Genomic DNA, 27,743 nt, shown 5'->3' with positions numbered 1-27,743 from the left:
TCTACTCAACCTCTCTTCATAGCTAGTGCCCTCCATTCCAGGCAACATCCTGGTGAACTTCCTTTGCACCCTCTCCAAAGCATCCACATCCTTTTGGTAATGTGGCGAGCAGAACTGTACACAGTACTCCAAATGTGGCCGAACCAAAGTCCTATAGAACTGCAACATGACCTGCCAACTCTTGTACTCAATACCCCGCCCAATGAAGGAAAGCATGCCATATACCTTCTTGGCCACCCTATTGACCTGTGTTGTCACCTTCAGGGAACAATGGACCTGAACACCCAGATCTCCCTGTTCATCAATTTTCCCTAGGACTTTTCCATTTACTGTATAGTTCGCTCTTGAATTGGATTTTCCAAAATGCATCACCACACATTTTCGAATCACCATTTCGAAACTAATTCTGAGTTTCTTCAGTTCCTCACTCTTACTAAACTTTGTCTTCCTCAATGTTTACTGTCTGTCATTTGCATCCTCCTGTGTGAGCACAGAACCAAATGGGTTTATCTGGTCAGCCATTTTTGTTGTTCCCCACAATAAATTCTCCTGTTTCTAACTGTCCTCACAAATCTTTTTCTCTTCATTTACCTATAGAATCATTCCCTTTCATTTTTCCCTTTCTTAATTAATCCTTTTGTCCCCCGTTGCTGAATTCTAAACTACTCTGACTCCTCGGGTCCATTGCTTTTTCTGGTTAATAGTTTTAGATCCAATGAAGAGGCTGACAATCTCTAATTTCCCTCGTATGCCCGTGGCTGGTTGTCTTTTTCCATCTACTTTTACACCGGATAAAAATGAACAATTATTGTAGCTCACCCTCATGCTCTTTGATGTTTGCCACTGCATTCCCACTGCTACCTCCTTGAGTAATGTTCTGTAAACTACCAGAATGAATTCAAGTCTCATGTCATTGTAATTTCCTCTATGTAGATTCAGGACCTTAATCTTAGAATCAAGTATGTCATTCTCCATTTTGATGAAGAATTTGGTCATATTATGGTCACTGATCCCCAAAGGGCATTCCCAAAGGGAGCAACATTGTAGCTCAGTGTTTAGCACTGCTGCCTCACAGCACCAGGGGCCAGGGTTTGATTCCACCCCCAGGCAACTGCCTGTGTGGAGTTTACACATTCTCCCTGTGCCTGCGGGGGTTTCTTCCGGGTGCTCCAGATTCTTCCCACAGTCTAAAGCTGTGCAGGTTAGGAACAGAAATTGGAAAAAGCTCAGCAGGTCTGGCAGCATCTGCAAAGAAAAAAAATCACGGTGAACAGTTTGGGTCCTGTGACCCATCGTAAACATTAACTGATTTTTTTCTTCACAGAAGCTGCCAGACCTGCTGAGCTTTTCCAGCCGCTTCTGCTTTTGTTCCTGATTTACAGCGTCCGCAGTCCTTTTGGTTTCGATGTGCAAGTTAGGGTGGATTGATCGTTGGAAATGCAGCGGTAGCAGGTAGGAAGGTGTAGGTCTGGGTGGATGGTGTTGAGGGTCAGTGTGGACCCGATGGGCTGAATGGCCTCTTGTCACACTGTAGGGATACTGATGGAAACACTGTTATTCAGTCGGTTCCTGAGAGTTTCAGTTCACAAGACTCAGCAGATCAGGAGTTCCCCTCCGACCCCGTGATCATTAATTACACTTCTGTATCCAGCCCCATCGTCCCCGGGGATCTACTGACCCCGGAACCCACTAATGGATCGTTGTCTCTTTACCAGCTTTGCCCCAACCCCGCCCACACCCATCAACCCACCAATCCCGGACAGATTCCACACCATCCCAGCGGATCTCCTCCCAGTTCATTGGCTTCATTTCCATTCCCCTCTCCGCCTCCCCAGGGATCCCTGTCCCCAGTGATCCCTGCCCCGGTGATCCCTGTCCCCAGTGATCCCTGTCTCTGGTGATCCCGGTCCTCTGTCCCAATATTCCCTGTCCCCGGTGATCCCTGTCCCTGGTGATCCCTGTCCCCCGGTGCTCCCTGTCCCAGTGATCCCTGTCCCAGTCATCCCTGTCCCCCGGTGATTCCTGTCCCCAGTGATCCCTGTTGCCCGGTGATCCCTGTCCCGCATGATCCCTGTCCCCCGTGATCCCTGTCCTGGTGATCCCTGTTCCCGGTGATCCCTGTCCCAGTGATCCCTGTTCCCTGGTGATCCCTGTCGCCCATGATCCCTGTTCCCCGGTGACCCCTGTCCCCCATGATCCCTGACCCCGGTGATCCCTGTTCCCGGTGATCCCTGTCCCTGGTGATCCCTGTCCCCAGTGATCCCTGTCCCCCATGATCCCTGTCCCTGATGATCCCTGTCCCCTGTGATCCCTGTCCCCGGTGATCCCTGTGCCCCGTGATTCCTGTCCCCGGTGATCCGCCTCTTACCGGTTTTTGGGGGGTATCTATAAACCGATCCCGGGGGGATCTCCAGATCCTCGAGTCCCGCTTCCTGGCGGCTGTTTAAAGCCCCCATTCCCACTCGATCCTGCAGCGCCCGCCCGGGATCCGCTAGGATCGGGATCCCTCGGTTTTCAGGCCGGAATCCGCAAAGCGCGTCCCCGACACCGGCCGCGGCGCGTCCCCGCCTCCAGATTAAAGGCGCGCTCCCGCGCCAGCAGTCACCGGGAAACGGGGCTTTGGGTCCACGATATTCCGGAAAGTTACAGCAACAACCGGGAATCGGAACGGCCTGGGCCAGGGGGAATCTACCGACCCCGACCCCTCACTGACCAATCACTGACCCTCACTGACCATTACTGACGCCTCACTGACCAATCACTGACCCCTCATTGACTCCTCACAAACTTATCATTGGCCCTCAATAACCCATCACTGACCCCTGACTGACCCATCATTGACTATCAATGACCACTCAACTAAGTCTCACTGACCCCTCATTAAGCCAGCACTGATCCTTCACTGATTCCCTCATTGAGCCTCACTGACCCATCACTGAGCCCCATTGACTATCACTGACCCCTCACTGACCCATCATTGAGCCCCATTGACCATTGCTGACCCCTCACTGACCCATCATTGAGCCCCATTGACCATGACTGACACCTCACTGACCCATCATTGAGCCCCATTGACCATCACTGACCCCATCATTGAGCCCCATTGACCATCAGTGACCCCGACTGATCATCACTGAGCCGTCGCCCATCCTCACTGAACCCCCTAATGACCTTTCGCAGACCACTACTGACCATCGATAACCTGCACTGAGCATCAGTGACCATCACTGACCCTTGCTGACCCCCCACTGGCCCTCAATCAAGAGAGCTTGCATCCCCCACACTCTCAGATCAGCTGAATATTTTCAAGCTTCTTGACCATCCCATACCTGTATCATTCTCCAAGCACAAACATTGGAATAAATGGTCTGTAATTCTCTGGGATCCCACTCTGTTTTCTTAAACAATTGAGTGATTTCTACAATTGTCCCTTTTATTAAACTGTTTCTGAACGGAGAGAACTTTGACAATGTTCTCACTTCTTCTAAACCACCTGGCTCTGAGGCATTGTCACTGTTCTGTGCCATGGGTTTCTTCATTCTTCAATCTGCTGATCACCACCTCTGACATTCCCAGTTTAATTATTCTAACTGGTGATAAACCAGACATCACAGTGCAGGATTATCATCCAGGGTCTTCATCGTCCTCATGTGGGAGTACAGAACAATTAAACACCAAACAACCCTCAAATACTGCAGTCCATCTCAAAATTAAACTTCCTTTTTCAAATGGCATTTATTCAGATGAGCAAAGTGTGGAATCAGCGGTTTGACATTTTAATACAGTGAGTAGAACAAATCAGGTCTCAGCAAGACAATTCATACAATTGCAAACAAAAATGATTTTTGACAGAATCAGGACAGGCACAAGCAGACTGAGGAGGCATGCTGGAGGATTTGCTCACTAACAGTCCCAGGACAGCTGGTCATTTGGTCACTATCACAGAAGGGGAGGGGTGAGCTGGGCTGCGGTGTGGGGACAGGGCTGGGACAGGGAGCAGTGGTGAGGATGCGTATGGCAATTGGGAGGAATTTGGTCACTCATTGCCAACATTGGGGGAACAGGCTACCTTGTTGCCTTGGTGACCGTGTCAACATTGGATTAAAAGTTTATACCCACCATCAGTTCTCCCACCTATCATTATCCTTCAAAACTAAAGGCAAAAAGTCTTTGAAAACATTCCTCTAACAGGACACAATGTTTGGATCTGCATTTACACGTTTGTTCATTTTCAATAAGTTTTGATTTGAATTTCCCAGGGGGCCACACTGTTTGTACACGCTGAGGGGCTCATTACTGATTCGGTCCTGTACCCTGGAAACTCCACTAAACCCAGTCCCCAACCAACTAATGTCTAAACCCAGACACGGGTTCACCACAGAAACTCTGAATACTCTCATCCACACCCTGCTTCAGCCCACAGCCTCCTCCCCATAAAACTCTCCTCTGTCACCCCTCACTCCACTCTGACCCCCTTCAAACTGTCCTGTTATTCTCATCCTGCTCCAACTTTGACGCTGTCCTGATGACCCTCCCCACCCCCACCGATTTGTCTCCTTGTTTCCATACCCCCACCCCTCACTCTCAAGACTGTCTAACTCATATCCGCAGCTCCTAGCAACAATCTCAGTGCAGAGCTGGGATGGACTCATTCTGCAGTCAGCTACCTCTGATTGGGGCACACAACTCAGGGAGCTGACATATTCTAACTCACAATGAAATTCATTCAAACCTAAACCATCCTGGCAGGTATTTACGGTTTGGTTTATTTACTTTCTAACAAACTACATTATTCAGGACCACATGCAGAATGGTGCTGCTGCCTGATCTGGTTATTGTGGAGAAGGTGGATCGTGGAGAGCTCTCCCTGAACTGCTGCAGTCCATATGCTGTAGATAGACCCACAATGCCCTGACGGAGGGAATTCCAGGATTGTGACCTGGGGACAGTGAAGAAACTGAGATATATTTCCAAGGATGATGAGTGGTCTGGAGGGGACCTGTCAGAACAGAGAGACCGTGTGTTCGGGCCTGAGCGCTGTCACTGTTGTATCGGTAACAGGGAAATGATGGGAATCAGGGTCAATGCCAAGTGGCTATTGTACCCCAAGGCTACATGGAAATGTGCGATTTCCTTCACTGATATCAGAAAGCACGATGGGAAGGAGCCAACTCGGGCAAAAGTTTCCTGTTTATTCACAGCCATAACGACCAGATGTTTTCAGAACATGTTCCTTTACAAACAAATCTCGCTCACTTTAATATTCCCAGGAGCACCTCTCACCTTCCTCAGAAGCCAAGAGCCAAAGAGACACAACTGAATCTTTAACAAAACTTTTCCATATATATTAAAGTGGTTTAAATATTTAGAGACTTGACAGGTGCCTGTGGCTCTGCTCCTGTGGGTACAGGTACGTCCAGAGGCTGCTCGGTTGAAGGGTTAGACAGTGAGGGCTGCTCCGATGACGTTTCACTCTCACTGCAAGGAGATGGCAGTGATGGCTCGGTCAGGAACTGACAGTCAGGCTCTGAGAACATTTCCTTTGGCATTACTGAACCTGAAAGGGGACATGAGAGGTGGTTAGATTGTCCTCCAGTTACTGTGTGCTGTGTCTTGTACTAAGGAGGGGTCACTGAAAGACTGTGCCCACTAAACCCACCATAGTGGCTGCCCTGTCACAGCTACCCGGACAGAATGACCAATGGTCACAATGCTCACCTGATATCCCATCCACTGTTAGAAACATCCACTCCCTCTACCACTGATGCCCTACAAGATACACTGCAGCACCCCACCAAAGCTCCTTCCAAAACCACCATTTCAAAGAACTAGAGCAAAGGATTCAAGGAAAACTCACCATTTTCACATTTCCCTCCAACGTTCACCATCCTGACTTGGAAATATATCGCTGCTCCTTCTCTGACACTGGGTCAAAATCTGGAAATCTCTCCCTAAGGACATTGTGGGCCTACCTACAGCATATGGACTGCAATGGTTCAAGATTGCAGCTCACCACCACCTTCTGAAGGGTAGGGATGTACTACAGCAGATAACATTCCTTATGATTACTCTGTTACAATGTCACTAAAAGCTCATCACTGGCAATAAATCTAACCAGCCCATCAGAACAACCCGTCAATGGAGAAATCAACATTAATCTAATAAATAACGAAATGTAACATAAAAGGAAACATTTAAAAATGAAAGCTGGATACGTTTGGAATCTGAAATAAATATCATGATTATAGAACAGCCACTGTTTTATTAAATTCATTGAAAGGAAACTACATTTCAGGAAGCTTGTAAGAAAGACAGAAAATCAATTACTCAAACAAGGAAGAGCACTGCGTCTGACAGCAACATGGAAAACATGCGCTCCCAAACTCCTGACTTGTCTTGCGGATGATGAACAAGCTTTTGGGAATCAGGAGTGAGTTACTCACCGCAGTATTTCCTAGCCTCGGACTTGCTCCTGTGGTCACTGTATTGAAATGGCTGGTCCAGTTCAGTCTGTGATCAATGGTAAGCCCCAGGATATCGATAGTGGGGGATTCAGTGATGGTAACACCATTGAAAGTCAGGGGACAACGATTAGACTGTCTCTTATTGGTGGGGGATTCAGTGATAGTAACACCGTTGAAAATCAGGGGACAACGATTAGACTGTCTCTTATTGGTGATGGTCATAGCCTGGGATTTGTGTGGCAAGAATGTCACTTGCCATTTGTCAGCCCAAGCCTGGATATTGTCCAGATCTTGTTGCATTTGAACACGGACTGATTCAGTATCTGAGGAGTCACGAATGGTGCTGAACTTTGTGCAATCATCGGCGAACATCCCCACTTCTGACCTTATGGTGGAGGGAAGGTCATTGATGAAGCAGCTGAAGATGGTTGGGCCGAGGACAGTCCCCTGAGGAACTCCTGCAGAGATGTCCTGGAACTGAGACGTTTGACCTCCAAAAACCACAACCATCTTCCTATGTGTCAGGAATGTCACAGCCACTGGAGCGTTTGCCCCCTGATACCCACTGATTCCAGTTTTGCCAGGGATCCTTGATGCCACACTCGGTCGAATGCAGCCTTGATGTCAAGGACTGTCACTCTCACCTCACCTCTGGAATTCAGCTCTATTGTCCATGTTTGAACCGAGGCTGTAATGAGGTCAGGAGCTGAGGGGCCCTGGTGGAACCCAAACTGGGCGTCACTGAGCAGGTCATTGCTGAGCAGGTGCTGCTCGATAGCCCTGTTACTGACACCTTCCATCACTTTACTGATGGTCGAGAGGAGACTGATGGGGGGTAATTAGCCGGGTTGGATTTGCCCTGCTTTTTGTGTACAGGACATACTGGGGCAAGTTTCCACATTGTCGGGTAGATACCAGCGTGTAACTGTACTGGAACAGCTGGGTTAGGGGAGCGGCAAGTTCTGGAACACCAGCCTTCAGTAACTATTGCTGGGATGTTGTCAGGGCCCATAGCCTTTGCAGTATCCAGTGTCTCCAACTGTTTCTTGATGTCACGTGGAGTGAATCGAATTGGCTGAAGATGGTATCTGTGATGCTGGGGATCACTGGAGGAGGCCGAGATGGATCATCCACTCGGCTCTTCTGGCTGAAGTTGCTGTGAATGCTTCAGCCTTATCTCTTTGCACTGAGGTGCTGGGCTCTTCCATCACTGAGGATGGGGATATTTGTGGAGCCCCCTCCTCCAGTGATTTGTTTAATTGTCCCCCACCATTCACCACTGGGTGTGGCAGGACCTGCAGAGCTTAGATCTGATCCATTGGTTGTGGGATCACTTAGCTCTGTCTATCACTTGCTGCTTTTGCTGTTTGGCAGGTAGTCCTGTTTGGTGGCTTCACCAGGCTGACCACAAACCCGCGCCCCCCCCTCCAAAATTTTCAAGTTTGCCTGATGCTCTGACCCAGAGAACATTCTGTGCCCTCACCAGCCTTCATCCAAATACTGTTCCACATGGAGGAGAACAGAGCATGAGCTGAGGGAGGACAGTACCTCGCAATCTGTGGAAGGTGCCTTTGCCCACACTTAACCTGATGCCATGAGACTTCACTGGGTCTGACGTCAGCGTTGAGGACTCCCACAGCAACTCCCTCAGCACTGTATCCTCTGACAGTGACAGTATCCACTGACGCTCCGACAGTGCCCAATTTCTCAGCACTGACCCTCCGACAGTGCAGCACTCCCTGAGCACTGACCCTCTGACAGTGCGGCGCTCCCTCAGCACTGACCCTCTGAAAGAGCCCGCTCCCTCAGTACTGGCCCTCCGACAGTGCAGCACTCCCTGAGCACTGACCCTCTGAAAGAGCCCGCTCCCTCAGTACTGGCCCTCCGACAGTGCCCACTCCCTCAGCACTGACCCTCCGACAGAGCGGCACTCCCTCAGCACTGACCCTCCGACAGTGCGGCCCTCCCTCAGCACTGACCCTCCGACAGTACGGCACTGCTTCAGCGCTGACGCTCCGACAGTGCGACGCTCCCTCAGCACTGACCCTCTGACAGTGCCCGCTCCCTCAGCACTGACCCTCTGACAGTGCAGCGGTCTCTCAGCACTGAACCTCCGACAGTGCGACGCTCCCTCAGCACGGACCCTCCGACAGTGCAGCGTTCCCTCAGCAGTGAACCTCCGACAGTGCCCGCTCCCTCAGCACTGACCCTCAGACAGTGCAGGGCTCCCTTTACGCTGACCCTCCGACAGTGCGGTGCTCCCTCAGTACTGATCCTCCGACAGTGTGGCATTCCCTCAGCATTGGCTCTCCGACAGTGCCCACATCCTCAGCGCTGACCCTCCGACAGTGCAGCTCTCCCACAGCACTGACCCTCTGACTGCGCGGCGCTCCCTCAGCACTGACCGTCCGACAGTGCGGCGCTCCCTCAGCACTGACCCTCCAACAGTGCCCACATCCTCAGCGCTGACCCTCCGACAGTGCGGCACTCCCTCAGCACTAACCATCCGACAGTGCGGCACTCCCTTAGCACTGACCCTCCAACAGTGCGGCGCTCCCTCAGCACTGACCCTCCGACAATGCCTACATCCTCAGCGCTGACCATCCAACAGTGCCCACTCCCTCAGCACTGACCCTCCGACAGTGCCCACTCCCTCAGCACTGACACTCTGACAGTGCGGCGCTCCCTCAGCACTGACCCCTCCGACAGTGCGGCACTCCTTCGGCACTGACCCTCCGACAGTACTGCGCTCCATCAGCACTGACCCTCCGACAGTGCGGCACTCCCTCAGCACTGACCCTCTGACAGTGCGGTGGTACCTCAGCACTGACCCTCCGACAGTGCAGCACTCCCTGAGCACTGACCCTCTGAAAGAGCCCGCTCCCTCAGTACTGGCCCTCCGACAGTGCCCACTCCCTCAGCACTGACCCTCCGACAGTGCGGCCCTCCCTCAGCACTGACCCTCCGACAGTACAGCACTGCTTCAGCGCTGACACTCCGACAGTGCGACGCTCCCTCAGCACTGACCCTCTGACAGTGCCCGCTCCCTCAGCACTGACCCTCTGACAGTGCCCGCTCCCTCAGCACTGACCCTCTGACAGTGCAGCGGTCTCTCAGCACTGAACCTCCGACAGTGCGACGCTCCCTCAGCACGGACCCTCCGACAGTGCAGCGTTCCCTCAGCAGTGAACCTCCGACAGTGCCCGCTCCCTCAGCACTGACCCTCAGACAGTGCAGGGCTCCCTTTACGCTGACCCTCCGACAGTGCGGTGCTCCCTCAGTACTGATCCTCCGACAGTGTGGCATTCCCTCAGCATTGGCTCTCCGACAGTGCCCACATCCTCAGCGCTGACCCTCCGACAGTGCAGCTCTCCCACAGCACTGACCCTCTGACTGCGCGGCGCTCCCTCAGCACTGACCGTCCGACAGTGCGGCGCTCCCTCAGCACTGACCCTCCAACAGTGCCCACATCCTCAGCGCTGACCCTCCGACAGTGCGGCACTCCCTCAGCACTAACCATCCGACAGTGCGGCACTCCCTTAGCACTGACCCTCCAACAGTGCGGCACTCCCTCAGCACTAACCATCCGACAGTGCGGCACTCCCTTAGCACTGACCCTCCAACAGTGCGGCGCTCCCTCAGCACTGACCCTCCGACAATGCCTACATCCTCAGCGCTGACCACCCAACAGTGCCCACTCCCTCAGCACTGACCCTCCGACAGTGCCCACTCCCTCAGCACTGACACTCTGACAGTGCGGCGCTCCCTCAGCACTGACCCCTCCGACAGTGCGGCACTCCTTCGGCACTGACCCTCCGACAGTACTGCGCTCCATCAGCACTGACCCTCCGACAGTGCGGCACTCCCTCAGCACTGACCCTCTGACAGTGCGGTGGTACCTCAGCACTGACCCTCTGACAGTGCGGCGCTCCCTCAGCACTGACCCTCCGACAGTGCGGCGCTCCCTCAGCACTGACCCTCCGACAGTGCGGTGCTCCCTCAGCACTGACCCTCTGACATTGCGGTGCTCCCTCAGCACTGACCCTCTGACAGTGCCCGCTCCCTCAGCACTGACCCTTTGACATTGCGGCGCTCCCTCAGCACTGACCCTCCGACATAGCGGCATTCCCTGAGCACTGACCCTCAGACAGACCGGCACTCCCTCAGCACAGACCCTCCGGCAGTGCCCACATCCTCAGCGCTGACCCTCTGACAGTGCAGCACTCCCTCAGCACTGACCCTCTGACAGTGCCCACATCCTCAGCACTGACCATCCAACAGTGCGGCACTCCCTCAGCACTGACCCTCCGACAGTGCCCACTCCTTCAGCACTGACCCTCCAACAGTGCCCACTCCCTCAGCACTGACCCTCTGACAGTGCCCACTCCCTCAGCACTGACCCTCCAACAGTGCCCACATCCTCAGCGCTGACCATCCGACAGTGCCCACTCCCTCAGCACTGACCCTCCAACAGTGCCCACTACCTCAGCACTGACCCTCCAACAGTGCCCACTCCCTCAGCACTGACCCTCTGACAGTGCCCACTCCCTCAGCACTGACCCTCCAACAGTGCCCACATCCTCAGCGCTGACCATCCGACAGTGCCCACTCCCTCAGCACTGACCCTTCAACAGTGCCCACTCCCTCAGCACTGACCATCCTACAGGGCCCCCTCCCTCAGCAGTGATCCTCCGACATTGCTGCGCTCCCTCAGCACTGACCCTCCAACAGTGCGGCGCTCCCTCAGCGCTGACCCTCTGACAGTGCGGCACTCCCTCAGCACTGACCCTCTGACATTACGGCATTCCCTCAGCACTGACCCTCCAACAGTGCGGCGCTCCCTCAGCGCTGACCCTCAGACAGAGCGGCACTCCCTCAGCACTGACCGTCCAACAGTGCGGCACTCCCTCAGCACTGACCCTCTGACAGTGCCCGCTCCCTCAGTACTGACCCTCCGACAGTGCCTAGTCCCTCAGCACTGACCATCTGACAGTACGGCACGGCCTCAGCGCTGACGCTCTGACAGTGCGGCGCTCCCTCAGCACTGACATTCCGACAGTGCGGCACTCCCTCAGCACTGACCGTCCGACAGTGCCCCCCTCCTCAGCACTGATCCTCCGACAGTGCGGCACTCCCTCAGCACCGATCCTCCGACAGTGAGGCACTCCCTCAGCATTGACCCAAAATTTCGTTGAGCAGCACTGTGTGGGTGAGCATGCTGTGGATGAGAATGAGTATGCCATTGTCAGAGTTCCCTGTGGCTGAGCTCTGTGAGTGATGAAGTGTGAGTCTGTGTGGATAAGTGTGCAATGTGGAGTTGTGGCAGCTGAGATGTGAATGTACTAACCTGGTGGTTTGAGAGATGGGAGGTGAGGACAGCACAGGGGATTGCAGGTGAGTCTGGCAGATGAGCTTTTCCGAGAGGGACACCTGGCTGGTTTACACTTGTTCACTGTAAGAGGAAAGAGCTTGTGAGAACGGCAATGATCAGACCCATCGGTAACAGCGAGGTAAAGATCAGGAGTGGGGCTGCAGGGGTGGGGTTGAACCAAGATATGGAGTCAGGGAGACAGGGAACAGGGGAGTCAGGAAGGGGTGGTGGAATTGGGGATAGGGTGGAGTAAGAGGCATGGGGGAGTTGGGGCTGGATTAGACAGGACCAGGGGAAACTGGGTTAGCGGGGGGAGGAGACAGGGACAGGGGGAGTTGGCGATTGGGAGAGTTGGGAATTGGGAGAGTTAGGGACGGGGGAGTTGGAGATGGAGGGAATGGGGGATTGGGAGAGTTGGGGACGGGGAGGGAGGAATTGGGGACGGGAGGGGGAATGGATAATTGGGAGAGTTAGGGATGGGGGAATTGGGGATGGGGGAGAGTGGGGGATTGGGAGAGTTAGGGACGGGGCAGTTGGGGAAGGGGGTAGTGGGGGATTTGGGAGAGTTAGGCGATGGGGGGAGGGAGGAGTTGGGGAGGGCGGGAATGGGAAATTGGGAGTGTTAGGGACAGGGAGAATTGGGGATGGGGGAAAGTGGGGGATTGGGAGAGTTAGGGATGGGGGAGTTGGGGAGAGGGAGATTGGGAGAGTGAGGGATGGGGAGTTCGGGAGTGGGGGATTGGGAGAGTGAGGGATGGGGAGGGAGTGGGAGATTGGGAGAGTTAGGGATGGGGGAGTTGGGGATGGGGTGGGAGTGGGGGGTTGGGAGATTTAGGGGCCGGGGAAGTTGGGGAGGGGGGGAGTGGGGGATTGGTAGAGTTAGCTACGGGGGAGTTGGTGGGGGAGTGGGGAATTGGGAGAGTTAGGGGCTGGGGGAGGGAGGAGTTGGGGAGGGGGGAATGGGGAATTGGGAGACAATAGACAATAGGTGCAGGAGTAGGCCATTCAGCCCTTCGAACCAGCACCACCATTCATAGTGATCATGGCTGATCATCCACGATCAGTATCCTGTTCCTGCCTTATCCTCATAACTCTTGATTCCACTATCTTTAAGAGCTCTATCCAAGTTTTTCTTGAAAGTATCCAGAGAGTTGGCCTCCACTGCCTTCTAGGGCAGAGCATTCCACACATCCACCACTCTCTGGGTGAAGAAGTTTCTCCTCAACTCTGTTCTAAATGGCCTACCCCTTATTTTTAAACTGTGTCCTCTGGTTCTGGACTCACCCATCAGCGGAAACATGCTTCCTGCCTCCAGAGTGTTCAATCCCTTCATAATCTTATACGTCTCAGACTGATCCCCTCTCATCCTGCTAAAGTCAAGTGTATGCAAACCCAGTTGCTCCAATCTTTCAACATATGAGAGTTGGGGGCAGGGGAGGGGGAGCCGGGCAGTGGGGGATTGGGAGAGTTGGGGGCAGGGGAGTGGGGATGGGGGAATTGGAAGAGTTGGGACGGGGGAGTTGGGGAGTGGGGGATTGGGAGAGTTGGGGGTGGGGGAGTTGGGGATGGGGGATTGGGAGAGTTGGGACGGGAGAGTCCGGGATGGGGGGATTGGGAGAGTTGGGGGCGGGGGAGTCGGGGATGGGGGGATTGGGAGAGTTGGGGGTGGGGGAGTTGGGGATGGGGTGTTGGGAGAGTTGGGGGCTGGGGAGTCAGGGAGTGGGGGATTGGGAGAGTTGGGACAGGGGAGTTGGGGATGGGGGATTGGGAGAGTTGGGGGCGGGGGAGTCAGGGAGTGGGGGATTGGGAGAGTTGGGGGCGGGGGAGTCAGGGAGTGGGGGATTGGGAGAGTTGGGGGCGGGGGAGTTGGGGATGGGGGATTGGGAGAGTTGGGACGGGGGAGTCCGGGATGGGGGGATTGGGAGAGTTGGGGGTGGGGAAGTTGGGGATGGGGGATTGGGAGAGTTGGGACGGGGGAGTCCGGGATGGGGGGATTGGGAGAGTTGGGGGTGGGGAAGTTGGGGATGGGGGATTGGGAGAGTTGGGACGGGGGAGTCCGGGATGGGGGGATTGGGAGAGTTGGGGGCGGGGGAGTTGGGGTGGGGCAGATGAGGACTGAGTAGGGCCTGGCTGGATAATTCCCCGAGTGATAAGAGGTACTCAATGGGCTGAACAGTCTCAGCCTGAGGTGTCAATAACTGTCTCCCTCTGAAGATGCCAGAGCCTGATGAAGGAAGGTTCTAGATTGATGAGGGAGGTTTTGATGGGGGAGTGGACGTGGCTGAGCTGTTGTGAATACTGTGACTATAACTTACACAGAAAGGGGGAAACAGCCCCAGAAATATCCGCAAATCAGAAGGGTTTAAAAATATCAGAATTCCAAAGTTTCACCAAGAAATGCTGCATTCCGAGCTGGATCAGTGCGATGTGAAAAACCAGTGACATGTTCCCGGCTGAATAGTGTCTGAAGGCAGAGCTCTGGTGTTCCATACCATCTTTGGCTGTTAGGGATGGTAGTTTACGGCTGCTCCTTGCCTTGGGCGGATAGGAGTCCACGCTCGCCATAACCGACTCTGCCTGCAGGTCGAGAAGGAATAGACATTAGCAACTATTTGCTGCTCCCCAACTCTCCCAATCCCCCCATCCCCACCTCCCCTGCCCCTAACTCTCCCAAATTCACTGAGCTCTGAGCCTGTGAGTGCCAATGATCACACTGTTATCCCTTTAGCGATAGTTTCAACCTCTGGAGCAGGTGGGTCTCCTGGTCCAGAGCTAGAGACACCACTGCATGCCAAGAGCCCATAATGTCAGTGACGAAGACTGTCCACCCATTACAGCAGGAGACAGGGCCCCGTTGGCCCCATGTGTAGTCATGGGGCAGTTTTTTAAATCACATCTCATTGGACAATCAGACGTTAGCACAGGCTCCATATGGAGGGTTGATCAGGATCTCAGATGGTCAGACTGAGACTGAATACACCTACAGTGACACCGAATACACGGAGCACCGGATACACGGAGAACCGGATACACAGAGCACCGCATACACGGAGCACCGGATACACAGAGCATCGGATACACGGAGCACCGGATGCACGGAGCACCGGACGCACGGAGCACCGGACGCACGGAGCACCGGATACACGGAGCACCAGACGCACGGAGCACCGGACGCACGGAGCACCGGACGCATGGAGCACCGGATACACGAAGCATCGGGTACACAGAGCACCGGATACCCAGAGCACCGGACACACGGAGCACCGGACACATGGAGCACCGGATACATGGAGCACCGGATACGCGAAGCATCAGATACATGGACCACCGGATACATGGAGCACTGGATACACGAAGCACCAGGTACATGGAGCACCGGATAGACGGAGCACTGGATACATGGAGCACCGGATACATGGAGCACCGGATACACAGAGCATTGGATACACGGAGCATCGGATGCACGCAGCACCGGACGCACGGAGCACCGGATACACAGAGCACCGGATGCACAAAATGTTACGCCTGTTTTTCTCTCCGTGGAGGCTGCCAGTCCTGCTGAGTGTCTCCATCATTCTCTGTGTTTGTCTGCAATGATCCAGTGATAGTATATCTCCTATAACACTGGGTTTATTGTCACACACTGCGTGTGTGTGTGTGTGTGTGTGTGTGTGTGTGTGTGTGTGTGTGTGTGTGTGAGTGAGTGTGTGAGTGTGAGTGTTTGAGTGTGTGAGTGTGAGTGTGTGTGTGTGTGTGTGTGTGTCAGTGAGAGTGTGTGTGTGTGTGAGAGAGTGTGTGTGTGTGTGAGAGAGTGTGCGTGTGTGTGTGTGTGTGTGTGTGTGTGTGTGTGTGTGTGTGTGAGAGAGACACAGAATATGTGTGTGGGGGGGGATGCGGGTGGGGTGAATAGTGAGCTGCAGGAAGATACAGAGGTGCTGGTCAGATGGGCTGATCAGTGACAAATGGAATTCAATCCAGGAAAGTTGGGACGGGGGAGTTGGGGATGGGAAAGCTGCGGTCCTTGAAGAACTTGGACATCTGGGATGTGCGGGAGTGGAATGCCTCATCCTGGGAGCAGATCAAGAGGCGACGCCGATACAGTCATCAATGTAACGGAGGAAGAGGTGGGGTTTGGGGCCTGTGTAGGTGCGGAAGAGGGACTGTTCCACGTAACCTACAAAGAAGCAGGCATAGCTGGGGCCCATGCGGGTGCCCATGGCCACCCCCTTTGTCTATAGGAAGTGGGAGGAATCGAAAGAGAAGTTGTTGAGGGTGAGGACGAGTTTGGCTCGGCGGATGAGTGTGTCGGTGGAGGGGCACTGGTTGGGCCTGTGGGACAGTAAGAAGCGGAGGGCCTGGAGGCCATCTGCATGAGGAATACAGGTGTATAGGGACTGGACATCCATGGTAAAAATGAGGTGTTACGGGCCAGGGAATTGGAAGTTCTGGAGGAGGTGGAGGGTGTGGGTGGTGTCACGGACGTAGGTAGGGAGTTCCTGGACCAAAGGGGAGAAAATAGGTGGAGATGAGCTCAGTGGGGCAGGAACAGGCTCAGACAATGGGTCGACCAGGGCAGGCAGGTTTGTGGGTTTTGGGAAGGACCGCAACATTCCCCCCACAGTGGTCGAGAACGCCCTCGACCGCGTCTCCCGCATTTCCCGCAACACATCCCTCACACTCCGCCCCCGCCACAACCGCCCAAAGAGGATCCCCCTCGTTTTCACACACCACCCCACCAACCTCCGGATACAAGGCATCATGCTCCGACACTTCCGCCATCTACAATCCGACCCCACCACCCAAGACATTTTTCCATCCCCACCCCTGTCTGCTTTCCGGAGAGACCACTCTCTCCGTGACTCCCTTGTTCGCTCCGCACTGCCCTCCAACCCCACCACACTCGGCACCTTCCCCTGCAACCGCAGGAAATGCTACACTTGCCCCCACACCTCCTCCTTCACCCCTATCCCAGGCCCCAAGATGACATTCCACATTAAGCAGAGGTTCACCTGCACATCTGCCAATGTGGTATACTGCATCCACTGTACCCGGTGCGGCTTCCTCTACATTGGGGAAACCAAGCGGAGGCTTGGAGACCGCTTTTCAGAACACCTCCGCTCAGTTCGCAACAAACAACTGCACCTCCCAGTCGCAAACCATTTCCACTCCCCCTCCCATCTCTAGATGACATGTCCATCATGGGCCTCCTGCACTGCCACAATGATGCCACCCGAAGGTTGCAGGAACAGCAACTCATATTCTGCCTGGGAACCCTGCAGCCATATGGTATCAATGTGGACTTCACCAGTTTCAAAATCTCCCCTTCCCCTACTGCATCCCTAAACCAGCCCAGTTCGTCCCCTCCCCCCACTGCACTACACAACCAGCCCAGCTCTTCCCCCCAACCCATTGCATCCCAAAACCAGTCCAACCTGTCTCTGCCTCCCTAACCGGTTCTTCCTCTCACCCATCCCTTCCTCCCACCCCAAGCCGCACCCCCATCTACCTACTAACCTCATCCCACCTCCTTGACCTGTCCGTCTTCCCTGGACTGACCTATCCCCTCCCTACCTCCCCACCTATACTCTCTCCACCTATCTTCTTTACTCTCCATCTTCGGTCCGCCTCCCCCTCTCTCCCTATTTATTCCAGTTCCCTCTCCCCATCCCCCTCTCTGATGAAGGGTCGAGGCCTGAAACGTCAGCTTTTGTGCTCCTGAGATGCTGCTTGGCCTGCTGTGTTCATCCAGATCCACACTTTGTTATCTTGAATAGTTAGGCGGTTGTTTTTGATAGACTCGTTGGGCTGAAGGGCCTTCTTCTGTGCTGTATATCTCTATGACACCGTCTACCCAGAGGACACACACCCCCCCAATTCAGAGGACACCTCCTCCCCCCCAATCCCACCCCCCAATTGAAAAGATCCCCAACTCTCTGGTCAAACCTTGTTGGAGTGTTCCTCATCGAGCAGCATGCTCAGATGATGCTCATAGCTCTTTAGGCCTCGGCGATGGTAGCCTGAGGTCAGAGTGTGACTCCCGCCACAGCTTCGAGCATTTGGTGGGAAGCTCTCCATCAGCTCGGAAATCCGTTCTCTGGGAAAAAGGGAAACAGGTGACAAGGAAGGTCCTACAGAATCACACGATTTTAAAAAGTCCCAAAACATGGTCTGATTACCAGCCACATCATTAATCCCAACTGCTTGGGGTCTCAATGACTGAAGGATATTCCTGAGCCCCTTCCAATCACACTCTCCTCGGCACCTGCTCCTGGAACAAATCACTGAAATCACTTGTAATGGTGTTTCCAAACTCCAAACAGACCACCTTCGGACCCTCCCTCATCACAACAACTCAGCGAGTGTTTTCTCACTCTCACCACAGACCCTGAAAGCTTTGTTTGCAGTAACTTCTTCATGGTATTCTCTGTCCTGGCCCAGTCTTCGCTTTGTGAGGGTGGTGCTGTGAGCACTATTGGGTTCAGCCAGCGTTCCGGCTGCCCTCCGCCAACGTTCCAATCCAAAACTTCCCGTCAACAAAGTCTACTCCCAGATCCTTATACCATTGCAGAGAGCCAACATGGGCCCCTATGAAACACAAATGCAGACATCACCCCCTCATCCCCATCAGTGCTCCTGTACACACCCACATTCCTTTTGCCCTACCAACCAAAACCAAACTAAACCCCCACCTTTACCATCTCCATCTGGGGAGCAGTGCTGGGATGGTACTGTCACTGGGCTGGTAATCCAGAACTCCAAACTGATGTTCTGGGAACAGCAGCATCTCAGGAGCACAAAAGCTGACGTTTCGGGCCTAGACCCTTCATCAGAGCTCTCTGATGAAGAGTCTAGGCCTGAAATGTCAGCTTTTGTGCTCCTGAGATGCTGCTTGGCCTGCTGTGTTCATCCAGCCTCACATTTCATTATCTTGGATTCTCCAGCATCTGCAGTTCCCATTATCTCTAATGTTCTGGGGACATGGGTTCAAATCCCATCAATGACAGATGGTTTAATTAGAATTCAATAAATAATATAGAATTAAAACCTGGTCTAATGGTGTCCGTTATCAGTTGTTGTGAAATCATATGGTTCAAATCTAACATATTTTCCTGGTCTGGCCTACAAGTGACACCAGACCCACAGCAATGTGGTTGATTCTGAAATGGCTGAGTAAATTGCTCAGTTTACGGGAAGATTAGGGACAGACAATAACTGCTGTCCCAGCCAATCACTCACATTCCACAAACAAATAAAAATTTCCCAGAATCTTGTCCCTTTTCAGAAATGCATGCCATACCTCATATCGCTCTCAGTCTGAACTCTCCCTCAACTCACCCGAAATGGAGAATTATTCCTCTTTGACCTCTTGGTTCTTTATCTCTCAAGCAGAAGCTTCTCCTGCAACTTCATCCTGTTACCAATGCAGGTCCACAGATCTATCCGAGGGCTGAACGGTGTCTCAGTGGTTAGCACTGCAGCCTCATAGCGCCAGGGACCCGGGTTCGATTCCAGCCTCGGGCGACTGTTTGTGTGGAGTTTGCACGTTCTCCCCGCGTCTGCGTGGGTTTCCTCCGGGTGCTCCGGTTTCCTCTCACAGTCAAAAGATGTGCAGGCCAGGTGGATCGGCCATGCTAAATTGCCAGGGGTGTGTGGGTCATAGGGGGATGGGATGCTGCAAGGGGCGGTGTGGACTTGTTTGGCCGAAGGGCCCGTTTCCACACTGTAAGTAATCTAATCTAACCGAGGGTCCCTAAACCACCTTTTGCTGTCCCAGGTTAACATCTCAATGTACACTGATAACAACCAGCTCTTCCACTCCACCATCTCCCTCTCTCCCCCCTCCTCTCCCCACCCTCTCACTTCCTCCTCAATGGTCAATGTTCATCTTAGATGATTCCACCCAATGAAAGATGAAAACTACCTTTGATTTCTGTTAGAAACACCCTGTTCCAGTTCCTTTCCCCGATGACTGTCTCGTGGAGAGTCAGCCCATTTACAATCTCAGTGTTGGACTGAATCCTGAGTTCCATTTCCATCCTCATGGCGTGTCTATCACTATAATGACCTCTACCTTGAGCATCGCTCACCTGTCCGCACCCAGAATTCCTTCAAATCTCCTAATTTCCCACAATCTCAAATCTAAAAGGGCTCCTTGTCTCTCCAGAAAGCTAGCTATTCACCAGAACCTGTACAAGCATCTGGATTCCCAAATGGTACCAGATACCTCCATAACCCCAGATCCCCAGACCCTGTATCCCTCAGTGGGCCCAGGGATTGAAGCTCGGTCAAGCACTGAATCTGAGATTTTCTCCAGTTCCCACTGTAGTCTAACCTAAATGTGGCTGTATTTCTTTCAGGACCAGAAATCCCTCAGCCCCACCACTCCTCTCTATTTATTTCTGAGCTCCCCTCCACCTCCCCATTTCTGAAGGAGGGTCCTGAGCTAAAATGCCAACTTCCTGTTCCTGTGATGCTGCCTGGCCTGCTGTGTTCATCCAGCTCCACACTGTGTTCTCTTTGATGCAAGGTATGATGGGTTTGAGGCTTTGTGTGTCTATTTCTTGATGTACTCAACAAACACATTATGCTAGTTTCTCAAAGATTTCTTCATCCGCACCTTTACCAAGGATTTGGCCCCGCCTTGTGTTTGGGAACTTTTGACAATGATTGATTTTCTGGGGAGAGATCGAGGTCAGTCCTGAAAATTCCAGTTTTGCCAGGGATCCTTGATGCCACATTTGGTCGAATGCAGCCTTGATGTCAAGGGCTGTCACTCTCACCTCACCTCTGGAATTCAGCTCTTTTGTCCATGTTTGAGCCGAGGCTCGAATGAGATCAGGAGCTGAGGGGCCCTGGTGGAACCCAAACTGGGCGTCACTGAGCAGGTTATTGCTGAGCAGGTGCTGCTCGATAGCTCTGTTACTGACACCTTCCATCACTTTACTGATGGTCGAGAGGAGACTGATGGGGGGTAATTGGCCGGGTTGGATTTGTCCTGCTTTTTGTGTACAGGACATACCTGAGCAATTTTTCCTTTGTCAGGTACAATTCCATGAGTATGACTATTTCAGGTTCCTGCTTGACTAGCGAGCAGCTCTCGCAATCTTGGTATAAGGTCCCAGATGTTAGTTGGGGGATTTTGCAGCGTTGATAGTTTCTGGTGCCCAGGTCACTGCCAAGTGGATTTGTCTGTTGTCAATGATTTGAAAGAAGTGCGCAGTTAAGAGGCAACCCTGTGTTATGGGTCTGGAGTCACATGTAGGTTAGACCAGATAAGGATAGCAGTTTCCTTTCCCAAAGGACATTGGTGAACCAGATGGGTTTCATTGTCATCATTATAGATTTAATTCAAAATTTTTTGAATTTGAATTCAAACCATATTTGCCACAATGCAGTTCAACTCTAGATCCCTACAGCATTACCTGGGAGCCTCTGAATGACTAATCCAGTGACAGTACCTCTATAGCAGACCATTTCAGACTGATATGAGGAGAAATTTCATCACTCAGAGGGTAGTAGGTTTTGTAATTCTCTGCTCCATAGGACTGCGGAAGCTCAATCATTGAGCAGTTTCAAGACTGAGATTGATTGGTTTCTCAATATAGATGGCTTTAAGGAACATGGGCATGGCCCAGGAAAATAGAGTTGAACTAGATGATTAGCCATAATCTAGAATGGCAGAGGAGGATGGGCATCTGATGACACCCGAGTGCTCCTGTTACCCCAAACAGGGTACTTTTATTCTCTTATGGTGTATTGGTGTCATTGACAAGGCCAACTATCCAATTGCTCTTAAACTGAGGAGCTTGCTCAGCGATATCAGAGGACAGTTAGGGTCACCCGCGCTGCAATTGTGGAGTCACATGTCAACCAGACCAGGTTTCCTTCCTGAAAGGACATTAGGTAAGGGCCCAGTGATAATAGGAACTGCAGATGCTGGAGAATCCAAGATAACAAAGTGTGGAGCTGGATGAAAACAGCAGGCCAAGCAGCATCTCAGGAGCACAAAAGCTGACGTTTTGGGCCTAGACCCTTCATCAGAGAGCTCTCTGATGAAGGGTCTAGGCCCAAAACATCAGCTTTTGTGCTCCTGAGATGCTGCTTGGCCTGCTGTGTTCATCCAGCTCCACACTTTGTTATCTTAGGTAAGGGCCCTATGGGTTTTCAGACAACTACTGAGAGTTTCACAGATGATGAGTTCAATGTCATTTCCATTTCATAATAGTGTCCCTGAAATCTTACCTTGTGGAGTAACTTCTGGTGTGTCTCGTTATGAAATGCCTTTTGGAAAATCCAAATGCTCCATGTACACAGGCTCTCCATCATTCAAATTGCTTGGTACTTCCACCAAAAACTCTAATCACTCAGTTCTGCACAATTTCTCTTTCACAAATTATATTGCCTCTGCTATATTCCATTATCACAATATAAATCCTGGCATAACCTCCTTAATAATGGATTCTAGCAGGCATTAGGCTAACAGACCAATAACTTCCCACTTCTATCCTCTCTTAAATAACTGTTACATTTGCTACTTTCCAATCCACTGGGACAATTGCAGAATCAAGCCATTTTGGAGAATTATAAAGATTCATTCTACCATCTCTGTAGCCACTTAGTTTAAGACCCTTGAATGTAAGCTGTCTGGTTCTAGACACCTGTCAGCCTTCAGGCCTCATACTTTCCCAGCACCTCTTCCTTGGTGACAGTGATTATTTAAAGCCCCTCACTGTTGTTCTGCTCTTGATTTTCAAACAACTTTGGGAAATCGTCAAAGTTCTCTGCAGTGAGGATACCCAAATTTTAAAGCTTCCAATTTTTCTCACTTTCTACTGTCAATTCCCTAGAGTTCCTCTCTGGAGGACCAACTCTAGCTTAAGCTCTGGTCGTTTTTCCCCTGTTCCAGTAATTGCAGAAATTCTTACTATTTATTGTGAATTACTAAATAGCTTTTTCTCAAATGCTCTTTTTAAATTATTCAAATAACACATTGGTCGTCTCCAATATTGCTGAAAAACATATTCTGTCAAAGCTTTACATCTTGCAGTTGTCAGGAATTTCACAATAATTCAACTTCACAAAGAAAAACAAAAATTATTGCATGAGAAGAGAGTGCAGATTGGTTGGAAAATTAACTCTGATTATCCATGGCCTGATGCCTTGACCAATGCACCCTCTACTGATGACTGACAGTTAACTGCCAGGCTTTGTTTAGATATCAAATCAGGCAGGTTGACTCTGACTGGTCAGGGCATTGATCTGAGAAATGAACCTAGGAATGGCCAAGTTGAAACTGGTGCATTATCTTGAGATGGTTTCTTATGAAATATGTTCCCAACACAAGAGATGGAGCACATGTACAGATGACCGTGATGCCACACATTGGTAAAAAGGAAAAAGATCAGCTTCCTAAAATCATTAACCATTGCAGAAAGCACTTACCTCATTTTCACCAGTATTTTCATCAGACTGCTCACTGTGCTGAAGCATTGCTTGTTAGAAGGAACTCTTCGGGAATACTCTCAAAGCATTTCAGTTACTTGTAGCATTGCTCTAAACATATATTTAATGAAGTCTAAATTCATAGTCATTTAACCCATTTGTTTCCAACAATAAGGAGACAGAAGGAGGTGATTAGATGACAGAACTGTCACCATTTAGCAGTGGAAGTGATTTGAAGACACCACTAATATTTACAGAGACTCACCAACCGTTGGCCCAGTTTTGTATAGCTACATGCAGGACTGCACCAAATAATGCAGTCTCTTGATTCATGCTATTTCATTGAACATTACCAGATCTAGAGCAGAATCCCTGTCTGCTTCTAGAATCTACTGTTTAAATATATTTTCTTGAAAACAGTCAATGAACTAATCATCCACGATGGCTTTTTGATCTGATTCACCCAATCTACATGTAGGTGAACTTTTCCATGGCCACTGTGGTACTTGTCACCCCGAACCCCCTGTAAACTCTGAGCTAGACTGTACCTACTGTTAATGGGCTTAGAAAGTGCTCCTGCAAGAGCCCTCTTACATTTCTTATCTGGACCCAAACTTTTCACTCTCTCGACTTAAGGCTATGTCACTTTGTACTTCCAATCACATCGTTAACTTTCGGAGCTCCCCACCACATTCTCCGAGCTTCCTACCTTTTAAACTGAACAACATGATTCAATATTTAGGCTTCGTTATCATATACGTAGTGGCTTAACACGTTTACTTACTTTAAAAATGTAGATGTTGGAAATCAGAAACAAAAAGAGAAAGTGCAGCAAAAACTCAGCAGGTCTGGCAGCATCCGTAGACAGAAAGCAGAGTCAACATTTTGTTTCCAGTGACTCTTGTTTCAAACTGATTATAGCCAGGAAAAGGTAGGTATATTTGCTGAAGATGCATGGGAGGAGGGGGGAGATATAAATGATAGGTGGAGATGGAGTTGAGAGAGAAAGAAAAACAGTTGGGCAGACGAAGTATTGGGTAAAGCTCAGGCTGGTACAACGCCTATGGCGTCTGTTAGTGGCTGATAATGGGTTGTTTGTGGCAGCAGCTGATGTGATGACAAGGCGAGTGTGAGAGGCTTGGGATAAGGACATGGGGAAGGTGCTTTAAGGTGAGCTGGGAAAGATTTAAAAGGGTCCTAAGAGGCAAGGGTGGTGCGCATATGGAATGAGCTGTCAGAGGATATGGGAGAGGCTGGTATAATTACAACATCTGGAGGGGTGCATGAATAGGAAGGGTTTAGAGGGATATGGGCCAAATGCTGGCAAATGGGGTTAGACTAATGTAGGATATTTGGTCAGCATGGAAGGGTCTGTTTCTATGCTGTATACCTCTATTTATTAATACCTCGGCTCTCACTCTCAGCTTCAGAGAGCATTGTCTCACCCTGTCAGTACGGCCCCTACTACCATAACATTCCTGCTAACTGCACCCATGCAGATAGCTGTCTGTGCCTTGGGCAGTTTCTTCACCACCACCACCCCCCACCACCCTCACTGTGTCTCTGTCTGCACCACTTTCTCCAATTTGATCTGTCCCTCCCTTTCACTATCTCTCAGCCCTCCTCATACTCACGATTTGATGAGACTCTCATACATTTTGCGAGGAGCTGGTCTTGCTATTGGACAGCCCATATGAAGCAGGGGCCTCATAAATGGACTCACTGCCTTGACTGATCCCTTAATGTGGGTCTGCACACTCTCTATCTGCCTGCACAGGCTCATGTGCAGGCGCTGCATGCTGTTTATAGTCCGATCATGTAGTGCATGGGACTGTACTCTGTTAACAGGGAAACACAGTGTTAACATTGCTGCAAAACTCCAACAAGCAAAGACATCGAGAATGAATGCAACAGCTTGTACCAGAGTCCTTCTGAGATCACATTCTATGGTAGCGTTATTTTTAATTCATTTCCCGGTCTCTAGGTGCCCAGGAGGAGGCAGTAGTGAGCTGCCTTCATGAAACAGTGCAGCCCCTTAGCCACAAAGTCATGGAGTTCCATGGCTGTAAGGTGTGTGTCTGTTGGTTGGCTGATCTGGGAGATGAGAAATTGCTGCTGTTTCTCCTTCAACATTCTCTCTCAGTTTTCTAACCTGCATTCACAGGATGGAAAGCAGTGAGTTCTGAGGTCTTTACCCCCCAACGCTGACCATTCATACATCTGTGTGAAAATGGTGTTATGTTACAGCCCTAACCTGGCCAGTTACAGGTTAACACTGCAGATCTCGAGATGAGGCAGAACCTAACAGATTGCTGACTTCAGCAATGTCCTGCCTGTGTGAAGCCTGTATCTGTACATTCACATCCTTACACACTGTGCTGTGTCCCAGCCCAGTCTTTGGCGCACGCATCAAAGTCACGACATCTGTTGGCCATAAGGTCTGGGCCTGGTCACTCACAGCCGTCCAGCCAAACCAACCACATTCCAGGGCCACAGAAACCAGGTGAACAGCAGCTGTACATAAATAAGAAACAAAGAGGAGGAATGTTAGAGTATGGGCACACTGAGAAAGATCGCTTACCCTCGATTCCTCCATCGTGAATGATCAATATCCTGCCAGTGGGAACGGGGATAACCGTGAACAGGATAGGTCGGTATCGGAAATGAGATTACATTACTGCAGAGAACAGAAAACAGTCAGAACTCGACAAGCAGGAATACACCATTCAGCCCATTCAATCTGCTGTCCCACTCAGAACAACTGAAACCCAACTTGGGTTTCGACTCCAACTTTCCTGAACATAGCCCCCAGATCCGGCGATTCTCTCAGGCAACACAATCTGTCTCTGCCAGCCTTAAACACGTTCCATGAGGGGGCACCCGTAACGCTCTGGGATAGAGAATTCAAACATTCACAATCTTTGAGTGAATTCATACAATTGGGTCTTGCTTGTGTTTTGGATTCTCCAACCAGGAAATACAATCTATCAATTTCATCTTACCAGCACCAAATCACAGAACTCTGATCGCTCTGACAGAGGCCATTCAGCCCATCATGTCTGCACTAACTCTGTGAATGTGCAATAGGACTTATTGCTACTCTCCTGCCTCTTCTCCAACCCACATTGTATCTAGTTAAGCAATCATCTCACTCTCCCTTTAAATTTCTCAGCCGAACCTCCCTCCACTACATTTCCAAGCAGTACATCCCATACCTGAACCACTACATTTCCAGGCAGTGCATTCCATACCTGAACCACTTGCAAGTGAAAAACAATTGTCTCCTATCATACCAATCATTGTTTAAAATTATTTTATATCTGGTTTCACTCCCTCTCAATCCTTTAATGAGAGGGAACATTTCTCTCAATTGACTCTGGACAGCCCTTTATGGTCTCCAAAACTATTAGAATGGCCCTCAGCCTTCTCCTCTCGAAGAAAAATAATGCCAATTCCTACAGCCTGTTCTCATCCCCGGGTTATTCTCACTCACTGTTTCTGCACTAACTCCAAGGCAATCACATTCTCACAGGGGTATGATTCCCAGACTGGAGGCAGCCCCTCAGATCAGGTGTAAACGTGTCTTATGCACAATCTCCTTGTGCCTGCCGCACTGTCGGAGGGTCAGCGCTGAGGGAGTGCTGCACTGTTGGAGGGTCAGTGCTGAGGGAGCGCCACACTGTTGGAATGTCAGTGCTGAGGGAGCGGGCACTGTCAGTGGGTCAGTGCTGAGGGAGCGCCACACTGTCGGAGGGTCAGTGCTGAGGGAGTGGGCGCTGTCAGAGGGTCTGTGCTGAGGGAGTGGGCGCTGTCGGAGCATCAATGCTGAGGGAGTGTCGTTTGGGTGAGGGTTTAAGCTAAGACCGTCTGCTTTCTCAGGTAATGGTAAATGATCCAACGGCAGTGTTCTGAAGAAGGGTGTGTGCTTCTCTCTCACAGTCATCAGTAAAACCACTGATGTTTTAAACATTAATTTGTTGCTTCTTGCAGGCCTTTGCTGTGAAGTGTTTGCTACCTTTCGAAATTACAACATTAACTCATCTTGAAGAGGCTACTTCACTGGTTTGAATGTTCTTTGGCATATTCTTCATGCATGAAATGAACAATTGAACTGAAGGTTCCTCTTCCTTTTTCTGTAATGCCTATTAAAATTCTGCACTGACATCCATTGACTTTAACATTCCCGTCTTCCTGAAACAATCCACCTGATTGAGCTGACCCAAATCATTCCTGATCTGCGGAGATCCACTTGGGATCCACCCAGAGGGTTGTGTGCCTTAGGAGCTGGGAAGCTGATACTTACGGGGCAGAGGTCATTTTGATATCCAATGGTCGGTCACAGGAGAGGCAGTGGAAATGGCTGATGAGCTGCCTACCAATAGGAAGAGAATGTCAGAGACACATCATTCCATTCAGTTTCAAACACTGGAGTAGGAAACCATTACATTTCTGACTCACTTCTGACA

At 51.2% G+C, this 27,743-nt stretch overlaps 2 protein-coding genes across 6 annotated transcripts in view; both read right to left on the bottom strand.

The window, feature by feature from the left end:
- rnf157 (ring finger protein 157) overlaps nucleotides 1-2,612 on the bottom strand; it is a 72,048-nt gene extending 69,436 nt beyond the window's left edge. The window contains exon 1 of one of the 2 annotated variants that reach the window (XM_059653569.1): nucleotides 2,369-2,612. In XM_059653569.1, coding sequence (XP_059509552.1) covers nucleotides 2,369-2,456 — 88 coding nt within the window. In that variant the 5' untranslated portion in view covers nucleotides 2,457-2,612. The remainder of the gene's footprint in view (nucleotides 1-2,368) is intronic. The other variant, XM_059653568.1, reaches the window with a different exon arrangement.
- Nucleotides 2,613-3,710: 1,098 nt separating this feature from the next.
- LOC125463854 (glutamine-rich protein 2-like) overlaps nucleotides 3,711-27,743 on the bottom strand; it is a 136,680-nt gene continuing 112,647 nt past the window's right edge. Inside the window, exons 14-21 of one of the 4 annotated variants that reach the window (XR_009447059.1) lie at nucleotides 27,581-27,649; nucleotides 25,859-25,954; nucleotides 24,912-25,115; nucleotides 17,779-17,929; nucleotides 14,328-14,412; nucleotides 11,812-11,916; nucleotides 5,858-6,040; nucleotides 5,447-5,557 (exon numbers count right to left, since the gene is read on the bottom strand). Coding sequence is in view for 3 of the 4 variants with exons in the window: in XM_059653565.1 (XP_059509548.1) it covers nucleotides 11,429-11,682; nucleotides 11,812-11,916; nucleotides 14,328-14,412; nucleotides 17,779-17,929; nucleotides 24,912-25,115; nucleotides 25,859-25,954; nucleotides 27,581-27,649 (964 nt within the window). In the remaining variant the exon portion in view is untranslated. Of the gene's footprint in view, nucleotides 5,558-5,857; nucleotides 6,041-11,078; nucleotides 11,683-11,811; nucleotides 11,917-14,327; nucleotides 14,413-17,778; nucleotides 17,930-24,911; nucleotides 25,116-25,858; nucleotides 25,955-27,580; nucleotides 27,650-27,743 lie in introns of those variants that run through there. The other 3 variants (XM_059653566.1, XM_059653565.1, XM_059653567.1) reach the window with 3 other exon arrangements.

This window comes from Stegostoma tigrinum, chromosome 22 (assembly GCF_030684315.1).
Source record: "Stegostoma tigrinum isolate sSteTig4 chromosome 22, sSteTig4.hap1, whole genome shotgun sequence".
Lineage (NCBI taxonomy): Eukaryota > Metazoa > Chordata > Chondrichthyes > Orectolobiformes > Stegostomatidae > Stegostoma > Stegostoma tigrinum.
Note: the sequence above shows the minus strand (reverse complement) of the source record. Positions and strands in the feature narration are given on the sequence as shown.